The sequence below is a fragment of the Urocampus carinirostris genome, chromosome 18 (genome assembly GCF_059441175.1).
Source record: "Urocampus carinirostris isolate Australia breed hairy pipefish chromosome 18, RoL_Ucar_1.0, whole genome shotgun sequence".
Taxonomy (NCBI): domain Eukaryota; kingdom Metazoa; phylum Chordata; class Actinopteri; order Syngnathiformes; family Syngnathidae; genus Urocampus; species Urocampus carinirostris.
This window is the reverse complement of record NC_142366.1, coordinates 29,681,497-29,699,926: the sequence shown is the minus strand read 5'-3', so window position 1 is coordinate 29,699,926 and position 18,430 is coordinate 29,681,497. Positions and strand designations below refer to the sequence as shown.

Below are 18,430 nucleotides of genomic sequence, written 5' to 3'. Positions count from 1 at the left end.
GGCGCCATATTAAGAGATGCCACCTTGAAACATTATTTATTGGTGAAGCAAACCTGGAAATTTAAAAAATAAAATCTTGTTCTCAGGACACATCCATTTTCTATTTTTTAATAAAGTTACTGCACATTACATGTTTCTATTTTGAAAACAAAAACAAAACTAATATAGAAATAGAAACAATCATTTTGCTCATTTTTAATATTGTTTAAATGTAACTATATTTTGAATTTTTCTATGTAAAATAAAAAATACACATTTCCTGCAAAACAACATATTGGTTATTAGATACATTTGCTTATTTAGATTATTTCACATTTATTCTGCTTTACCCGAAACCACTAGTTTTTTTCTCTGTGCCAGAAACATGTCAGGACCAGAATGGAGACAGGACCCACTCGCGTAACGTTTCTCACAGTTTTATTGGGAAGAAGGGAAAGGACCGCACGCTCAGACGCGGAAGTGGGACTTCTGTGGCTAGCGATGTCGGGAACGGAAAAAACGGGCTAGTAGCAGGGAAAGAAGAGCAAAAACGTAATCAGGATTGGAAACAAGTTGAAAGCCAGGAGAGGAGAGTAGACGTGGTCGAGATAAACAAACGGATCGTTATTCGGGGCGGGTGAACAGGCGTGCTCGAGATCAAAACATTGTAACGGGAGACTAACAGGAGCAAAAAACAGGACAGACAGAAAGGGCTTATCGTGTAAAAACAGATTCGCAGACGGACCGACAAAAGGGGACTGACAGGACAGAGTTTAAACACTGACAGGGAGCCAATCCGTCAACAACCTGCAGCTGGTGCCACACGCGCGCGGCCAATTGGGCGACATGGCAACCATGACAGAATAAGTAAATTGAGAAAATGGAAAGTATTTTAACAAAACACGATACAATTTATTTTACATAAGTATACAGATTAAACCACAACCTTATTCAAATACAGACGAAGAATTGGACAATTTTGGTCAGCGACACGCGTTGACTGATCAATTATTACACTATAATATACCAAAAGTCAAGTCACATTTATTTGTGACGCCCTTAATCACAAAATTGTCTCAACGGAATGCACAGGATTACAATGACACCATATCCTGATCTTAAACCAACATGCGGGCAAGGAAAACCTCAAAACTTCAGCGTGAGGAAAAAATAAACCTTGAGAAGGGGCCTCACAAGTGGTAATCCCCCTTCCAGGATGACCAGGGTGGAATAGATTTAGCATTGAGTTACAGCACACAAACATAGTAAACATCAATAAAAGAGAAGACTAGGTAACATGTTGAAATTTGTCCGGAAAGCAACAACACAAGAATTGACAAGATAGCTGTCACTGTTGCCTCAATTTCATGCACCTTACAGTCCAGTCTGCCTTTTGTATGAAAAATAAGTGACCACTATTTTTGGAGGTGCTCTTAAAATCCACTTTGTCTTATTGTGCGGTAAATACGATAAATAAAAGATAGTTTTAGGACGTGCTGGGCTGCATACTTTACATTCTTTACACATTTTTACGTCGACTTCCCGTTTGTAGAATCCTCTTTCAAATATCTCTTCCATGAGGCTAATGCCCTGACTCTTTCCCTTTTTATTATGTGCTAGCAAAAAAGCCATTAGGCTCTATAGTCTGTCATTAACGTCTAGACTCCAACCACAGGGGTCAGATGGCCAATCAAAGCCGGACAGCAAACACAAAAAACGCAAGCGATCTGGCCACAGAGCTTGACATTCTGCTTCAACGCACTTACAAGTGACTTGCAAAAAAGCCAGAGGGATATAGCTGCTCACATCTATGCATTTGATATTAATATATTTCTTTAGCCAAAGACCACAAAGTGAAGACTGCATGAATTCCTAAATAGAAGCATATTCTTTTTTTTTTTTTTTTTTTATAGTCCTGATGCAATACAGAGTAAGCATCATTTTCGGAAAAAAATGTGCTCGAAGTCGTAAACATACAGGTGCGGTGCGTAGTTTTCAGTGTCCTTACTCTGTTTAAAAAAGGATATTTTCTATATTATGAGTCAACAATCCCCAATTCTACTGTTTTGCCACCGCGCCTACCTGCTTGTACCTTACTTTTAGTAAGTATGTTTGGGGCAAAACACATTAGGTAGGAGGAATGCGGGAGGGATGTGATTGAGATTAACATGCTTGTTCTCTGTGGTTTTCATTTGTTTTCTATCCGTATAGCATGGACATGGTGAAAGTAAGAAAAGGCCCGTTTCAAATAGTCCAAACGCCAACTCTAACCCCAAGAAAGATGCAAAACGATTATTGGAGAGCCACTAAGTAATGCACATACTTGAACGTGCAACATAAGGAGCTTGACAAAGGCTGCAACGATGACGCAAGCCGTAAGATGGCGACATCAAGTAAAATGGTTTCAAATTCTGTACAGCGCCTTTAAAAGTTTGGGGGGGTGGGGACATATTTATTAAACTTTTTAGTATGTTTTCAATGTTCTTTTCTTCCACTAGTTGTTTTAATTGTCAAAATGAGCAGAATTACCTAATATACCTCTCTGGAAAATGTATTTTTTTAAATAAAAATGTTTTCTTAAAATAAATCACAAAAGAAAAGAGCAACATTTTACACAGAATATGTTCAATACGGGACATACTACCCTGGTTTCCACTCATAATACAATGAGCTATCTTCTGAATATGACAGTTTTTTTGTTTTTGTTTTTTTTTTCAAATTAAACGTTTGCTTTATTCCGATTTCGAAATCTTTGTTTGGTTTGGAAATTTCAGGATTTTGGTTCGTTTGGCAATTTGCATACTCGGCAACAATGGATAAGAGGTTAGGAATCAAGCCAAAACCTCAGCCCCAGAAGATTTAAAAGAAGCTAACAAAATGTATGACGCTAGAAAATGTAAACATACATTTAAAGCATCGTGGAAAGAGGAGTTCACGTGGCTTGTAGCAGACGACACAACGCAAACATTGCATGAATGAGGATGAGTAAATACAGGTACATAGTGACGGAAATTAGCGATGTCATACACATGCAATGAATGTTAAAAGTAAATTTAAAATAAACTTAATTTTTAAGTGTTGTTATTTAATATATTTTGATTATCAATCCTTATTTCTTCGCAACATTTTTTTCTGATTAGTCGTCTTATTGTGTTTCAAGTTGTGAAATATGGGGCAGGCCACTTTATGGCTGGGCAGGCATCTTTTCAGAGTTGTCTGCCCTGGTGTTCGGCAACTATATGTCACAAGTTTCAGACACTGGAAATGGTCCCAAATACAGATCTTTCTGCCTTTGGAATACAGATCACTGATTATACCGCAGGTTTTTGCTTTCCTCCAGCCGTCAGGGTACCACGTCGTCGTAATCTGCACATTGTTTTCAAGCTGCCAACACTTATTGAGATGAGGCACAATCATGTCTGTTTCCGAGGCATCCGCAATTACTCTTGTGTTCAACACAGTTAAGATGACCAGGCAATGCGGCCTCAAACGGTGAAGAAGACGCAAGGGGCCTCTTTTTGAGCCTTCCTTTTGATTTAATGTAATTGTGTACCGCTATGAGGATCTAACATGATGATCTAAGATGCTTTGCGAACGTGGGTATCCATATTATGGATCCAATCAGGGCAATGTTCCAAGAGTGGCCTGTTTGTCTCAAATGCTAAAAAGGTCTTAAAATCTGCCCTTAACATACCCTTGAAGTGGAGTCACTTTTGTGAGTGATGGTATATGAATTGAGTGAAAAGACACTGATTAACATTTCATTTGCTCTCAAAAACCCAATATAAAATGTAGAAATTCCCATTTGATGTCATAACTCAATAATACATTTAGTAACAACTATTTCCCCTATCAAAATCAATGTAAAAGCAACATACCTCCAAAGTAATAATTAAAATATAAATACTACTTTGTTCTATATCAGGGGTCGGCAACCAGTGGCACGCGAGCGCACGGCAAAATAATAATGTTATGTTTTTTTTTTTTTTTCAAGCGCATTTACCTGAAATGTAGACATTTTCAGTTGCACGCCGTGTGGTTTAGAGGCTTTGCGGTCGCGTCTCTCCTCTTCTGTTCTGTGTGCGAGTGTGTGCACAGCGACTCGCAGAAGAGGAGACATCCATGTTTTAACACAGCCAACGAAACACAGGCGCGCGATAAACGAATGCATCATGATGGCTCCTCCAGCGAAAAAAATGTCGTTCTTTTCAGCCAGCGTGGGCAAGTGACTGGGGCTTTTCTGCAAAAAAAATGACCGTGCTGTTTGTGCATTATGCCTCGAGAGCGTTGTACCTCGGACATCAAGGGTTAAACGTCAATACGTAACGAATCATGAACATGAATTCAAGGACGAGTCTGACTAGGCGGAGACATTAAAACGCGCTGTGTCCCGGTACCGCGAACAAACACAGACCCTGAAAACCATTGTCACTGCTAAAAACGCATTTGCTCACTGTATAGCAAAGCACAGAACAAATATATTAAAGAAGCGTTCTTTTCGAGCTCGGAGGGTTTGTTTTGGTGGCTTGCCTAACAAATAGACGATAAAAAACAAGATTAAAACACATCCCCATGTCAGCCAGTAGTGTTGAACGTCAAGAGGAGGGGCTGGCAGAAAGTGTGCATGTGTGTTTCAATTTGATATTTTCTGTTCTAAGATTTCATTGGTGAATAGTATGGTAGCTGTCCATATCACTTGTTTTTTATTGTAGTTCATTATTGATGAAGAATGGTTGATTCTTGTGGTCAAAAGTTGAAGTCATGGATGTCTACAGGCCTTTTCACGCGTTGCTCACATTCATTTTTTAGTTTATTGATGAACAAGAAAAGTGCTAGATAAATAGGTCAGTTATGCGATGTCAATGTTAATCCAAGTTGTATATTTGGACTAGTGTAAAATGACAGCTCAGTTGGATATAAAAAAAAAATTGTGCGACTCATTCATCTTGGTGTGGCACACTCATTTACAAGGGACTTTGAAAGTGGCACTCCTCACCAAAAAGGTTGCTGACCCCTGTTCTATATAAATATGCAAGATGTATGCTTTTCACAGTCTAGGACACTTGTTTAGGGTGGTGATGACCCTTGGGGTAGATAATATCTCGGTTCCTTATGTATAACATATCCCCCCCAAAGTGGTCAATTGATTTAAAAACTTCAAAAACTCCTGTTGTTTATGTTAAAAAGCTGCGATGATTGTGTGATATTGTACCAAACAATCCAAAACAAGGAAGTCATTTCATTCTTAACAATAAACGGGGTCATCTTAGAACTCTATTCTGTTTTAACTAAATTGTTTGGTACAAATGACCCCTGCATTTTTCAACCCCCCACCCCAAGAAAAAAAAACTTTTTTTAAATCAAGTGTGGTTTATTTTATTTGTATTTGAGTACCCCAGTGTTTTTAAGGGTTTGTACTCACATATAAAAATAAATCGATAGTTAAAGTATAAGTAGCCTACTAAAAGTGAATGCTGAGGTGGCGCCGGCACGGAAGTGCTTAGCTATTTATTACAGCATCAGCGTCTTGTGGCTTAAATTCTGTGATGGCAAAATTCACCGTCCTCTCACAAGCCACAAGATTATCTCTCCCTGTTCATGGTGTGGATTGACTCACACAATCTGCCTTGATGTTCAGCAAGGCCGCCAGACAGCGTGGGTGTGTGAAAGGTGCGATATAGGCCTCACACAGTAGTCAGCACAACCAGGAATGGTTGTTTAAGTCCAAAACAGAAGATATAAATAGTAACATTCCGGGATGAACTATTGCTGATGTGTTGTACGATTGTTTCCAGGACTCAGGGTTTGCTCGTCAAGCGTCTGGAGCACGGAGGCAAGGCGGAGCAGGAGCATCTATTCCAGGAGAACGATTGCATCGTCCGAATAAACCAGGGAGATATCCGGAACCTTCGCTTTGAACAGTAAGCTGCGTTTTGTTGATTCTACCACTATAAGTCCTACTCAATTACGTTTTACCCACTAACATGAGAAATAAAGCTGGGTGCTTACATTTAACCAAAGGTGTGTTATGACATGAAGCCTCATATAAATGAGCACTGGCTGAAATTTTTGTTCGGATCAAGTTGATAAAAGGTGGACACCGTTATAATCTTTGTTATATTAAACTAGACCTAAATTTCAACTTTGTTTTGAAGGTAGATAGATAGATGGAAACTTTATTCATCCCGGTTTGTGTGTTTATCCAAAAACAACAATTGGAAAGTTAATATTAAAAGTATCTGAAATAACGTCTGCCCGGACGCCCGGGGCGTGCATCTTTAACGTCGGGCTTAAAACTTACCAAACGTCTCTGCCCGGACAACTTTTTCAACTAAAAAATAAAAAACGAAAGATTTTTTTTTTCAAATCAAACGTTTGCTTTATTCCGATTTCGAAATCTTTGTTCGGTTTGGAAATTTCGGGATTTTGGTTTGTTTGGCAATTTGCATACCCGGCAGCCAATCAGAGCGTTATAAAGTCGTGCATTTGCATATCATTTTCCAAAGTAGACGCACACAGAACACAAGGAAAATGGATAAGTGGTTAGGAATCAAGCCAAAACCTCAGCCCCAGAAGAAATATTCAGAAGAAGTTAACAACATTTATGACGCTACAAAACGTAAACGTACATTAAAAGCATCGTGGGAAGAGGAGTTCACGTGGCTTGTAGCAAACGACGCAACGCAAACATTGCATGAATGAAAATTAATAAATACAGGTACATACTGGAAAACAGCAATGTTATATACATGCAATGAATGTGATAAGTAGATTTTTAATAAACTTAATTTAAAGTGTTGTTTTGTGTATATATTCTGATGATCCATCCTTAATACTTTGCAATAATGTTTTTTTTTTTTTCCGATGAGTCGTCTTATTGTGTTTCAAGTTGTGAAAAATGGGGCAGGCAACTTTATGGCTGGGCACGCAACTTTTCAGAGTTGTCTGCCCTGGTGTCCGCTAACTTTTTGTCATGAGTTTCAGACACTGATACAATAATAATAATAATAATAATTTCCTTTGTATTGTCATTCTTTGTAACAATGTACACAGAACGAAATGTCGATACACCTGACCCGTTGTAGCGAGTCGATGCAGCCGCAGCCAACAGAGGGCGCCGCCATTATACCAATTAGATATGTCTCGGCCGAGGCGCGAACCAGTGACCTCCCAGTCTCAAAGCGGGCACACTACCATCTAGGCTACTTAGGTCAAATATATTGTTTTTTTGTCTGCGAGGCGCAAAATGACGATTTGATTTGACAATGGAAGGATTAGAATTGTTTTCAGTAGGATGATGATTCTATTCAATATGGCATGACTCTGTTTATGCGACCTTTGTATACTAGGTATATATAGGTGCAAGACGATTAGAGGACAATCTGATTCGATTGTGGGACAATTGGGATTAGGTTGATTCAGTAAGAAAGATATTATGGTCAAATAGTTTTCTGAATCTTAAAAGTAAAACAATTCGATGTTATTGAGTTTGATAAACTTAAATCCTTAACTCCTTTACTGTAGTCCTACAAAATCAACAGTGTAAATAAAATAAAACAGATTTGGTAAAAATAGGACTAAACAATAATGAGACAATTAAAAAATCAAATAAATAAAATAAAACTCATACGGTCTGGCATTCAAGATCAACACAGACCCAAGCACACAGCGTCCTCAACAGCACTATAAAAATGAAATATTCTCGACACGCACGTACTCCCTCCAGCTGTATGTAGGTCTCGGCGACCCCTAGTTGTTGACCGGCGCTTCACCTTCCAAAACTCCAGGACGCGTTCTCTCCTTTTCTGTCGACTCATTGCTCCTGTTTCATTTCTTTAAGTGGTATGATGATTTAACATGGGGCATTTGACCCCACTTGACCGCTGTCCAAAACCTGAATGTGCATAATCACACGTAATACATTGGCAATATGGGAAATATACGAGCGATTACAAATGAAAGAAACCCTTGTGTACCCGCCCAAAACTTTCTATCTGGATTTATTCGAAATTTAAATAAAAATCCCTCCATTTGAGTGACATAGACATACCTAATTGGTATAATGGCGGCGCCCTCTGGCTGCGGCTGCACCGACTCGCTACAACGGGTCAGGTGTATCGACATTTCGTTCTGTGTACATTGTTACAAAGAATGACAGTACAAAGGAAATTATTATTATTATTTATTATTATTATAAACTCCTTTCAATGTGAGCATGTCTTTTGTTTGTCGGGACTGTCACGGTTACTCCAACGTCCACGTCAGGCAACATTTTGAATAATAATAATAATTATGCTAGAGCCTCGTCCCACATCAACAAAAATATAATTTGGAATGTGTTACTTAAGATTGTTGAGGCCCATTTTCACTGTAATTTTTGTTGTAAATGTAGCTTTGGAAACAAGGTGCAAGCAGAGTTATTTTGTAAAAATGTCACAAAATACTGCAAACAAGAAGAATATCTATTGGTTAGGGGAGTGTGCTATCAATGCAGATATCCACCCACATCTACTACTTGCTGAAACAAATTGTTCTGGGTGCTTGGCTGGCCTTTTCAGGTGATAAGTTTGTTCCGTTTTTTTTGTTAATTTCCCCTTATGTTCCGGTCCGGAGCATTTTCTCTGAAAATGTTGGTCCATTAGTGATCCTACGATCTAAGAAGAGATCCGCAGGTTCGAGAGCGTTCTCCATTCGGGCCCCGGTGCTGTGGAATGCTCTTCCCCCTGAGATTCGATCTGCAACCTCAGTGGAAATGTTTCAATCTGAGCTTAAAACACACTTCTATTCTATAGCATATGAATAACCTGTATTTTATGTTGACAATATCTTTGTATTATTTGCCCTCATGGAGGTTTTAGATCAGGGGATGGTGTCATAATAGTCTGTCGTTTGCAAAAGTCTTTGATCTGTGCAGCCTTTTGAGACTCTTTGTGATTGAGGGCGTTACAAATAAACATTACTTGACTTGACTTAAGTCGCATTTGGTTGGAAATGTGAAAGATCTGGCATAAACAACGGATTTCACCCCAACATGTTCTACAACTAGGCCAAGGCTCAAACCTGTGACTACCCAGTCCTGCTGCGAGCGCCCAACCCTAAGGCCACTGGGCTGGTCTGAATCTGCAGCTTTACATGACACAAAGGATAGGGCGTGTCACAGAATAAAAAAAAATACTTTTTGTGCACCTTATGGCCGCGAAAATACGGTACACATGACAAGAGCCGTACATGGCTCGCGAGCCATACGTTCCAAACCCCTTTTATATGTTAATGCAGTCAGCAGACTGTGCAAAATCAAGGAATTAAAAAAGCTTCTCATCAATTAACACGCTTCCCTCGTTCCACACGAGCACACTGAATAGCTGATTTTATTTTTGAATCCCTCCCTCTCCACTAACGAACCCCTCCACCTTGAGACGAGATGCTTCATGATTGTAATTGTACATGGCGCTGAAGCGAAGAAGGTAAACTTCTGCCACTTTCCGCTCCTCCATCACTTTGTTTGCCTGTAGCTTGATTGTGAAGCTCACAGGGTAACAATTGTAAGTGATGTCAGAGGATCGTTAAGCTGGGGTAAATATTTTCCCGAGTTTAATGTGACTGAACAACATATCGATGCGGCGATTCATCATTCAATCAAGCCGAGGCGGCGGCTGATTGCGCCTGCACCTGTGTGATGTAAACAGTCTATAGAGCCATGACTCCGCCCGCTCATTATTCCGGTGGCGGTGTTTGGAAATTTCCATATGAATCAAAATAGAAGAGACATGGGTGGGCTGTGTTTGAATGAAGAGCTGCCCACTGTGGCAGAGTCATCTTTAGCAGTGACATTGAGGGAGAGCCAGCATGATATTCCCGGTATTGTGTTAGACGTGCGTTATGCAGAGTCGCACCGCTCCAATTTTCTCCGCACTTGCTCCCGGCCAGCCTATCTATATGCTAAGTGCCAACGGCAAACAAGGCTAAAGTATTTTGGGGTCTGGGGAAAACACGAATATTTGGATCTTAAACTTGCTTGGAATTCAAATTTGTTTTGGTTTTTGGTTTCTTCATTTCAGCTAACAAGTATGTAACAAACTGAGCTTCCTATTTATCAGAACCTCAAAATTAGCTCTAACAATCAAAGGTTCACCAATACCATTGAATCATACCCAAATTAGGTTTTTTTATCACAATCCCACTACCCACTCTTTGTTGTTGGGGGATGGGGACATTTTTGTCTTTAAGGGGTTCACAAATAAATATGTCTTGATGTGACTTCAATCTTTTGCTCTTTTATGATTTTTCTATTCATTTTGATAGATTTCTAGTAGAAAAGGAATTCTTAACATAAGCAAAATACAGTGTCTTAAAGGTGAGTTGGGTCCTTTAAAGCAGTGTTTTTCAACTTTTTTTGTGCCAGGACACGTTTTTTACATTGGAAAAGAAATTGCGGCACACCACTTACCAAAAATGACACTGCACAGTATGTTTAATCACAATATATTTTATATACCCCCAGTTTTTACAGCATTTACACTTGACAGACTGAGGAGATCATTTCTTCCTCATGCCATGAGGCTCTTTAACTCTACCTGGGGGAGTAAAAGCCCACATTAAACCCCATCCTCACATTTGGATATTACCCTAATTTTATAACAGTGTGTATTTTCCGTAGCACTTTTTAAATACTCTATAGCAAAACGTTAAATTGGGTATTTTTGTATTCTGTACCTTTATTTTATTATTTTATTTTTCACCGCAAGGATACTGCTGGAAGTGTAAATTCCCCTACGGGGATGAATAATCTTTTTCTCTATCTCATATTTGCAGAAAATGATTCATACATGTTTTATAAAATTGTAAATTTTAAAAAGTGACATTGAATAATTTCTCACGGCACACCTGACGATCTCTCGCGGCACAGTGGTGGAAAATCACTGCTTTAAAGTGTAAGTTGTAAGTTGAAACATAGACTATTTTGATAACGCCCAACAAAGATCAAAGAGCCTCTACATATTTTTATCTATCACCCGAACTGTTTGGGTCTTTTAACACATTGAGAAGCCGGAGGAGGGTTGGATATGTGGTTTAGTCTGATTCATCCTCATGCTTGTGATTTTCTGTTAGTGTCATGAACCAGAATAGGATCAGGACCCAAACGCATGATGTTCTCACACAACGCTTTTATTTCATGGGAAATGGGGAGTGATGCATGTTAGGCAGCTGTCTGGCGTGGAAAGACAGGAAGCCAGAGACCGACGAGATCGATTCCAATTGCCCGAGTTGATATCAGACAGATGGGGTCGATCGCGGACAGGACGGGACAGACAGTATAGATAATGAATCAGGAATTCGAAAATAAACAGGACAAACTAGACGGGAACGAAAACTGGAGAAAATAATAAACAGGTCAAAGAATAGACTGAAGCTAAACTGAAAACCGATATTAAACAGGACAAAATAAACAGGAACAATACCGTACAGGAAATACCAACAGGGACAGGACCGAGTCGAAACCCATGTCTTGCGGGGCAGAAGTTCGTTGACGGGCTGACAAATGAAGCACGAGAGCGCTGAGCTTAGAATAGACAGAAAGCCAGTCTCTCAATGAGCCGCAGCTGGTGCCACACGGGCGGGGCCAATTGGGCGCCATGGCAACCGTGACAGTGTATTATGAAAATGGCGAAAGTAAGAAAAAAAAAAAGACCGTTTAAATGCCAAACCCCCAAAAAGATTTAATACATATATATCTGAATGCCTCAAAGAAATGTACGTAGTTGCACGTGCCACACAAGCATCTTGACAGAGGCTGCAATGATGATTTGACCCAGAAGATGACGTCTGCAAGTCGAACATTTTACAATTTCTTACAGTCCATTTGAAGTTTGTATTTAAATGACAAAAATTGGATTATTTTTTTGCAATTAAAATGAGAAAAACAATATGCCTAAATAACACAATGATTTCGTTTGGCTTTTTGCTTGTGTTTCTTTTTTTGCTTATTAATTTTGCCTTTTAGCATTGTTTGTCCAAGAGCCATGGTAGATTTTTCTTTTTTTTTTTACCTACATTGGTGTCACACTCCAACCTCAATAAACACCACTCTTGGTGTGGTTTGCAGATGGCAGCAATTTCCATCCATAACATTCTTTGTGAAGATTTGGTTGATTCTTAGTCACTAAGAATATGTCTATATCTCGTTGGATGGAATATCGATGACCGGCATACAGAGGTTCTCACAGACGGCAATTTTGTCACCAGAGATATTTGTGAAGGTTTTCATTGACTGCAATTTACCTCAACAGCACTAGTTAGGTTCTTGATAGGTTTATAGTTGAGTAGACTCTCAACATAAGAATGAATCGATGGACTTTTAACTTGCAAGGAGAACAGGAGAGGACCCAATTAATTCAAAAGGTGTTCTAAATGCCCTTCCCTCAGCAAATTATTTTTATTAAATCTCTAGTTTACACAAAGCGGATCCGCCCTACATTTCCTCGCAGGTGTACAGCATTTAAGACAGGATTACCTATCAGTTTTCAATGACGGAGGTAGTTGTCATTGGCTCTATTGATAAGGGACATGTTGAAGGTCATTTCCATCAATGGCACAAGGTTCTCATTTACTTCAATAATGTTGACTGTAATATTGCTGTACACATTTGCTTTCTCAGAGAACTGAAGCGCTGCTGACCTAGTTATTCAGAAGCGTTTAGGCACATTAATTTTGAAATTAATCTATACTAACATTTTGTTTCTATTTAGAGCATTTTTTGTTATCGTTATGTGTTTTTTGTTCTTTTTGTCAGTAAAATATCACAATCCATTAAATTTGTGACTGCTCTCTTTTGCTTACTTGTTGTTTTTTAAATTTTGGCAAAAACCTTAGGGAATGCCACCAAACTCGTCTCTGCATCTCCCCCAATGCCTAACATGATTTTGCCTTGGCACGTCCCATCAGGCTTAGCCGAAGACTCTTTATCTCCTCTGACCACACAGTACTTCTTAGCTCATCTATTTCCATCACCGGAGCTATAACATATCATATCCTCCCGTCTCTTATCTTGGTATAACAAATGCATTTCTGTCAATATGTGATGTTACCCCCTCCTTTCTCTCTCCTCTGACCACCAGAGCCCAGAACATTTTCAGGCAGGCAATGGCTTCCCCCATCATCCTTTTTCACGTGGTCCCGGCCGCCATGAAGCGGCACTACGAGCTGCTGGCGGGCAAGAGTGAACTCTGCTCACCTCATTCCAGCAGGGTCCGTTTCAGTCAGGGATCTTTGCATTCGGGCGACAGGACCAGCCTAGTCAGTGGGAGAACTTCTAGGTCCGTCCCCCTTTCTGTCTCTTATCAAACCCTCCTTAAAAAATACATCTTAAAATGATATTTTTCTTTAATTTTGTAGTCAACAGGGCTCTCTGGCAGAGAGCACTCCGGAGCCAAGACGGAGATACGGCACACCAGCTCAATCGTTGGTTTCGAGCGCCTCGTCTACCTCCTCTCCATCCCTCCAGCGCAGAATAAGCACATCACAGTCCGGCAACTCCTATGTTAAACACAAAGGCCGCAGATTCAACATCCAGCTAAAGAAAGGTAAACGACAAAATCTGGTACTGCAAATATTTAACATATTTTTTACACTATAAGTTACAGCCCCAAATATAGTCTTTAATAATCTTTTATTCGTCTATAAAACAAGAGTACGAGTATGGAAATTAAAATGGGACTTTATGAGAGTGTGATTGACTTTAGACTGTGTTGTATGGTGCAGAGACTTGGAGCCTGAACGCAGATTTTTGAAGAAAATGAAATGTTTTTGAAATGAAGTGTTTGAGGAGTATGTTAGGAGTGACAAGATTAGATAGATTGAGAAATGAAATTGTGAGAGACAGAACTGGAGTTGTAGTGGAACTGAGCAAGTGTGTGGATAAGAGAGTATTCAGTTGGTCGGGACACATGGATAGAGGATGGATGAGGAGCGTATGTTGAAGAGGATCTACAGAGCAGAAGTAAATGGAAGGAGACCAAGAGGAAGGCCGCGATTGACGTGGATGGATGGTGTTGCAGGAAAGAGGTCTAAATCTAGTGGAAGCTAGAGCTCTTGTTGGTGATAGGAATGAGTGGGGAGGTGTTGAGAAAGGATAGTGGGATGTTTGAACGTGTTCTAAGGGATGGGCAGGGCACCTATATGATGCGGCAGGGGTAAACCAGTGACCGCTGTCACCCTGACCCGAGTGACACGGCCGCTTTCTTGCCAAACATTTTTGTGTGTGTTTTTTGTGACTTTTTCCCTTTTTTATTTTCTTTATTTTTGTATGTGTTTGTCTTGCTGTCGGTCACCCCTCTGGAGGGATATGACCAGGGTAGATATATAGATATATCACTGATTACAATTGTGTGTACAATCAAGCCCAGATAAGGTCGTGTAGCACTCCTGATCCGATGCACTACTTCACTAGGGACATAAAAACGTTTTACTTTATTAACACACTTCTTTTTATCACGGTACGGTAAATAGTGTGATAATGAGATCAAACGACAAGATAAGCATTTGCATATGTCGTCTATATTTGTCACTTTCTAAGCCGCGATCCAGGTTTTATTCCCGTTACATCAGTGTTATGCAATTGTGACCCATCCATCTATCCATGCCCCTAGCGGCCTGGTATATTTGGTTCTTCTATTCGATCCCTGTTGCCACCATTGTTATGTTCCATCTGGGAGCTTTCATTTGGAACATCTACTAGTGATCCCTATAGCCAAGAAAACATTTCTTTAGGTTGGAGAGCGTTCTCCATTCAAGCCCAGGTGGTATGGAATGCTCTGCCCTCTGAGATTTGATCTGCAACCTCAGTGGAAGTGTTTAAATCTTACACACTTATATTCAATAGCTTATGAATGAAATTGTCAACCAGACATTCTGTTATTACCTATAATGCATATTGTTGATGTCTGTGTACTGTCTATTGATGCCTTATCACTATCCATTGCAGCCTGGTTATCCTGGAAGGGGGATTACCTTATGGGCTGCCCCTTCTCAAGGTTTCCCAAATGCTGAGGTTTTTGAGTTTTCCGATGCCCTCGTGTAGGTTTTAAATCAAGGGATGGTGTAGTCTGTCCAGCCCTTTGAGAGTTCTTGTGATTATAGGCTATACAAATAAACTTGCCTTGACTTGATTTATGCTACTGTAATAAGCAATATTGACTTAGCAAAAATTGCACAAATATGGTAACACAGTTGCAAATGTGTCCACACTAAAGGCATACCACATTCTAAGTTTTTGGTTGCACCATATAGTTTGGGAAATATGGTAACTACAGTGTTTTTCTGAAGAAAAAATCTGATGAAATGACAATTTGACTTGGTGTAGAGCTTAACATTTACGAGCCATTGTAAATTGATTTAATTTTTTTTTTTTTTGTTCAACTGGACTTAATGGAATGGACGTCCTAACGTGAATGGTTCAGGCCATTTGTTAACTCCGGAACGCACAGTAATTATTTCCCACATGTTAGCAAAATTGTAAAATTAGCTTGGATTGGACCAGGCTGTTTTCACAGTAATTACCATCGGAACAGTAATGCACTTTCAAACGAGCTTTGTGTTTGCCATTGACTTATTGCCCCGAGTGCGAGGCTCCAGGGTTAACACGCAAAATAAAATTAATTTCACCATTCTTGGTTACATTTTAGGTACACCTGTGCAAATGTCTTTCAATTTAGCAGCTGTCACTTTTAACGAAAAATATTATCGCTGTTAATCCACTGTGAGCGAGGTTTGATTAGAATGCGTTTTGTTATGATGGTTTGCTGAGTTTGAGGAAAATAATTCATTGGAAAATCTCATTTCAATTTGCATACGAGGCATTTGACCGATGTAAGGGGAAATAATGCAGTTTATTAGACATCTTATTTAACTTTACCTTCATCCTGGCAGTTAAACTTGTTAAGCTTTGAGATCAGGGTTCGATTCCCATTCCATTCAATTTTTGCGTTTGTGATCAGCAATATATTTAGACTGATCAATCACAAATATGGTACTTATTTATTGTTAGTGCAATCCCAGACCTTACTCTTGGTTTAATACTAAGTCGGTGGACCAACATCTTAAAACACAGGGACAAGTAAGAGATGCCCTTGGAAATTATTCAATGAAGTCAAATTTTGCTTATCAACATCTCTCGAACGCCTTTTTTTCCACCACTGAGCACTTTCCATCTTCTCGTTAATTTGTACGTTTTCCCAGTCCAATAGCAGCCCTAGAGCACGATACTGCCACTACCATGTTTGACAGTGGGGATGGTGTTTTCAGGTCGATGTGCAGTGTTATTCTTGCGCCAAACATTAATGCTTTGCATTCAGCCCAACAAGTTCAGCTTTGGTCTTACCTGAACAGAGCACCCTGCTCCACATTTGTGTCTCCCACTTTTAATATAAGGTCACTTGTCATCCTTTTGATTTGATTTTTGTTTTGTATTCAACTTTAATTATTTATATTTAATTTTTAATTTTCCATAACAGCCTGGTCACCCTGGAAGGGGATTCATTTAGGTGCGGTCCCTAATCAAGGTTTCATCATTTTCCTCATGCTGAGATTTTTGAGTTTTTCCCTTACCCTTATGTAGGTTTTAGATCAGGGGATGATGTAATAATAGTCTGTAGTTGGTAACGGTTTGTGCAGCCCTTTGAGACTTCTTGTGATAAAGGGCTATACAAATGAACATGACTTGACTTGATAAAAACTGCTATTCATAAAGTTCTGGTCATTTTAATATTTTGATAGATGCGCAATTTTCAGGGATCTTATGTGCTCTGTAACTTATTTCTATAATTTCAAAGAATCAACATCTGTAAGTTATCTGAAAGTTATGGATTCCTGAGCAACCTCTTTCAATATGTTTGTTTGTGTGCCAGCCGCACTTCCTTCTGTCTGCGCTTGGTTTTACAACAACAAAATCACTGTCAGTCAACCTGATGACAGGTCGACAGACTGCAACGAAGACAAAGTTGGGGAAGTAGGTCATGACGGACTATCAGATGTGCTGTCAGCTATGAAATGCGCAGCTTCTTCGACAACAATGTTAGCGTCAGGAAAAAAATGCTAAAACCTCGTTAATATTTTAGTTAAGGCGACCATTTTAGACTTTTACTCAAATAAAGGCTGTAAATCAGGCATGTCAAACATATGGATCCGGCCCGTTGGATGATTTGATCTGGCCCAGCATTCATTTCAGAGTATGTCAAAAAATAAGCGTTTCTGTAGGTAATTTCTATCAAAATTTATTATTTGTTTTGCAGCGTTGAGTTTGTATAGCACGGTGAGTTGGTTCAGGTACAAAATTCCATTCACTTAATGTCAGGACCAGAACGTAAACAGGACCCAATTGCGTCACGTTTTTCACGAGTTTTATTGGAAGAAAGAGGAAGGGTTTTACCCAAGCAAATCCCTCTTGTACTCGGATTGTGATGAGAACATGGAAGTGAATCTTCCGTAGCGAGCGATGGCGGTGTCAGGGACAGAAAAAAAAAATGGTCATTTGCCCGGGACAGGAGAGCAAAAACGTGGTCGGGGACAGAAATGGGTCATAATCCGGGACTGGAGAACAGACTTGGTCAGGAGCAAAACAGGTCGTAGCCGGGGACAGACGGGGGTAAAAAACGGGACAGGTGGGAGTCGGGGTCTAAAAAAACTTGCTTCGTGTTCACTGAGGTTTGCAGACGGACTGACCAAAGGGGACAGACAGGACTGGGTCCAAATACTGACACGAAACCAATCAGAACCCACGGCAGTTGGCGCCAAATGAGCGGGAGCAGCTGACTCACATCAGTAATATGACACTTAACTGTTCAAACAAACCAGTTAACACATTCAATTTCAAATATGATTTATTTTATGATTTCCGTACATTTTTTTGAAATCTTGAACTTCAATGTTGTGTTTTGAAGGTTTGAGAAATGCTTATATATAAATATTTACATATATTTTCAGTTCTTATGCAGTGTAACAATATGCACTTTTTACCAATATGCAACATTAAACCCAAATAGCCCCAATAGCCAACTTTTAATACTAATTACAACAAAAACACATACACATACATTGTCTATATTTTGGGATACAAAAGAATCATAGTGTACAAATATAATTAGAGAATAAATGAATTTACAATGGATTTTCAAACACAATTATGAACCTTTAGCTGACATTTGAGCAACTTTGTGATCGTATCGACAAACTCGCGTCTCCTCTGCAATAAAGGTCATGTCACGTGACTTCTGATTTATCAGTTATTGTATTTACCCGTTTGACCCTCAACCAGCAATTCATATTCATTTGCTGAATTTTAAAGGTCAGCATCCTAAGAGCAAAAGAGAGTTTCCATAGGATGGCTCAAGTGCTTTCTCATATTGAAATGGTGAATAAGGGAATGAATACAAATGTGTTTTATCAAGAGTGTTTAATT

At 39.4% G+C, this 18,430-nt stretch overlaps 1 protein-coding gene across 1 annotated transcript in view; it reads left to right on the top strand.

The window, feature by feature from the left end:
- The window catches only part of LOC148348797 (partitioning defective 3 homolog), a 387,206-nt gene that overhangs the window by 130,183 nt on the left and 238,593 nt on the right, over window positions 1–18,430 (top strand). The window contains exons 8-10 of the mRNA XM_088322738.1: window positions 5,775–5,900; window positions 13,095–13,292; window positions 13,372–13,559. Coding sequence (XP_088178864.1) covers window positions 5,775–5,900; window positions 13,095–13,292; window positions 13,372–13,559 — 512 coding nt within the window. The remainder of the gene's footprint in view (window positions 1–5,774; window positions 5,901–13,094; window positions 13,293–13,371; window positions 13,560–18,430) is intronic.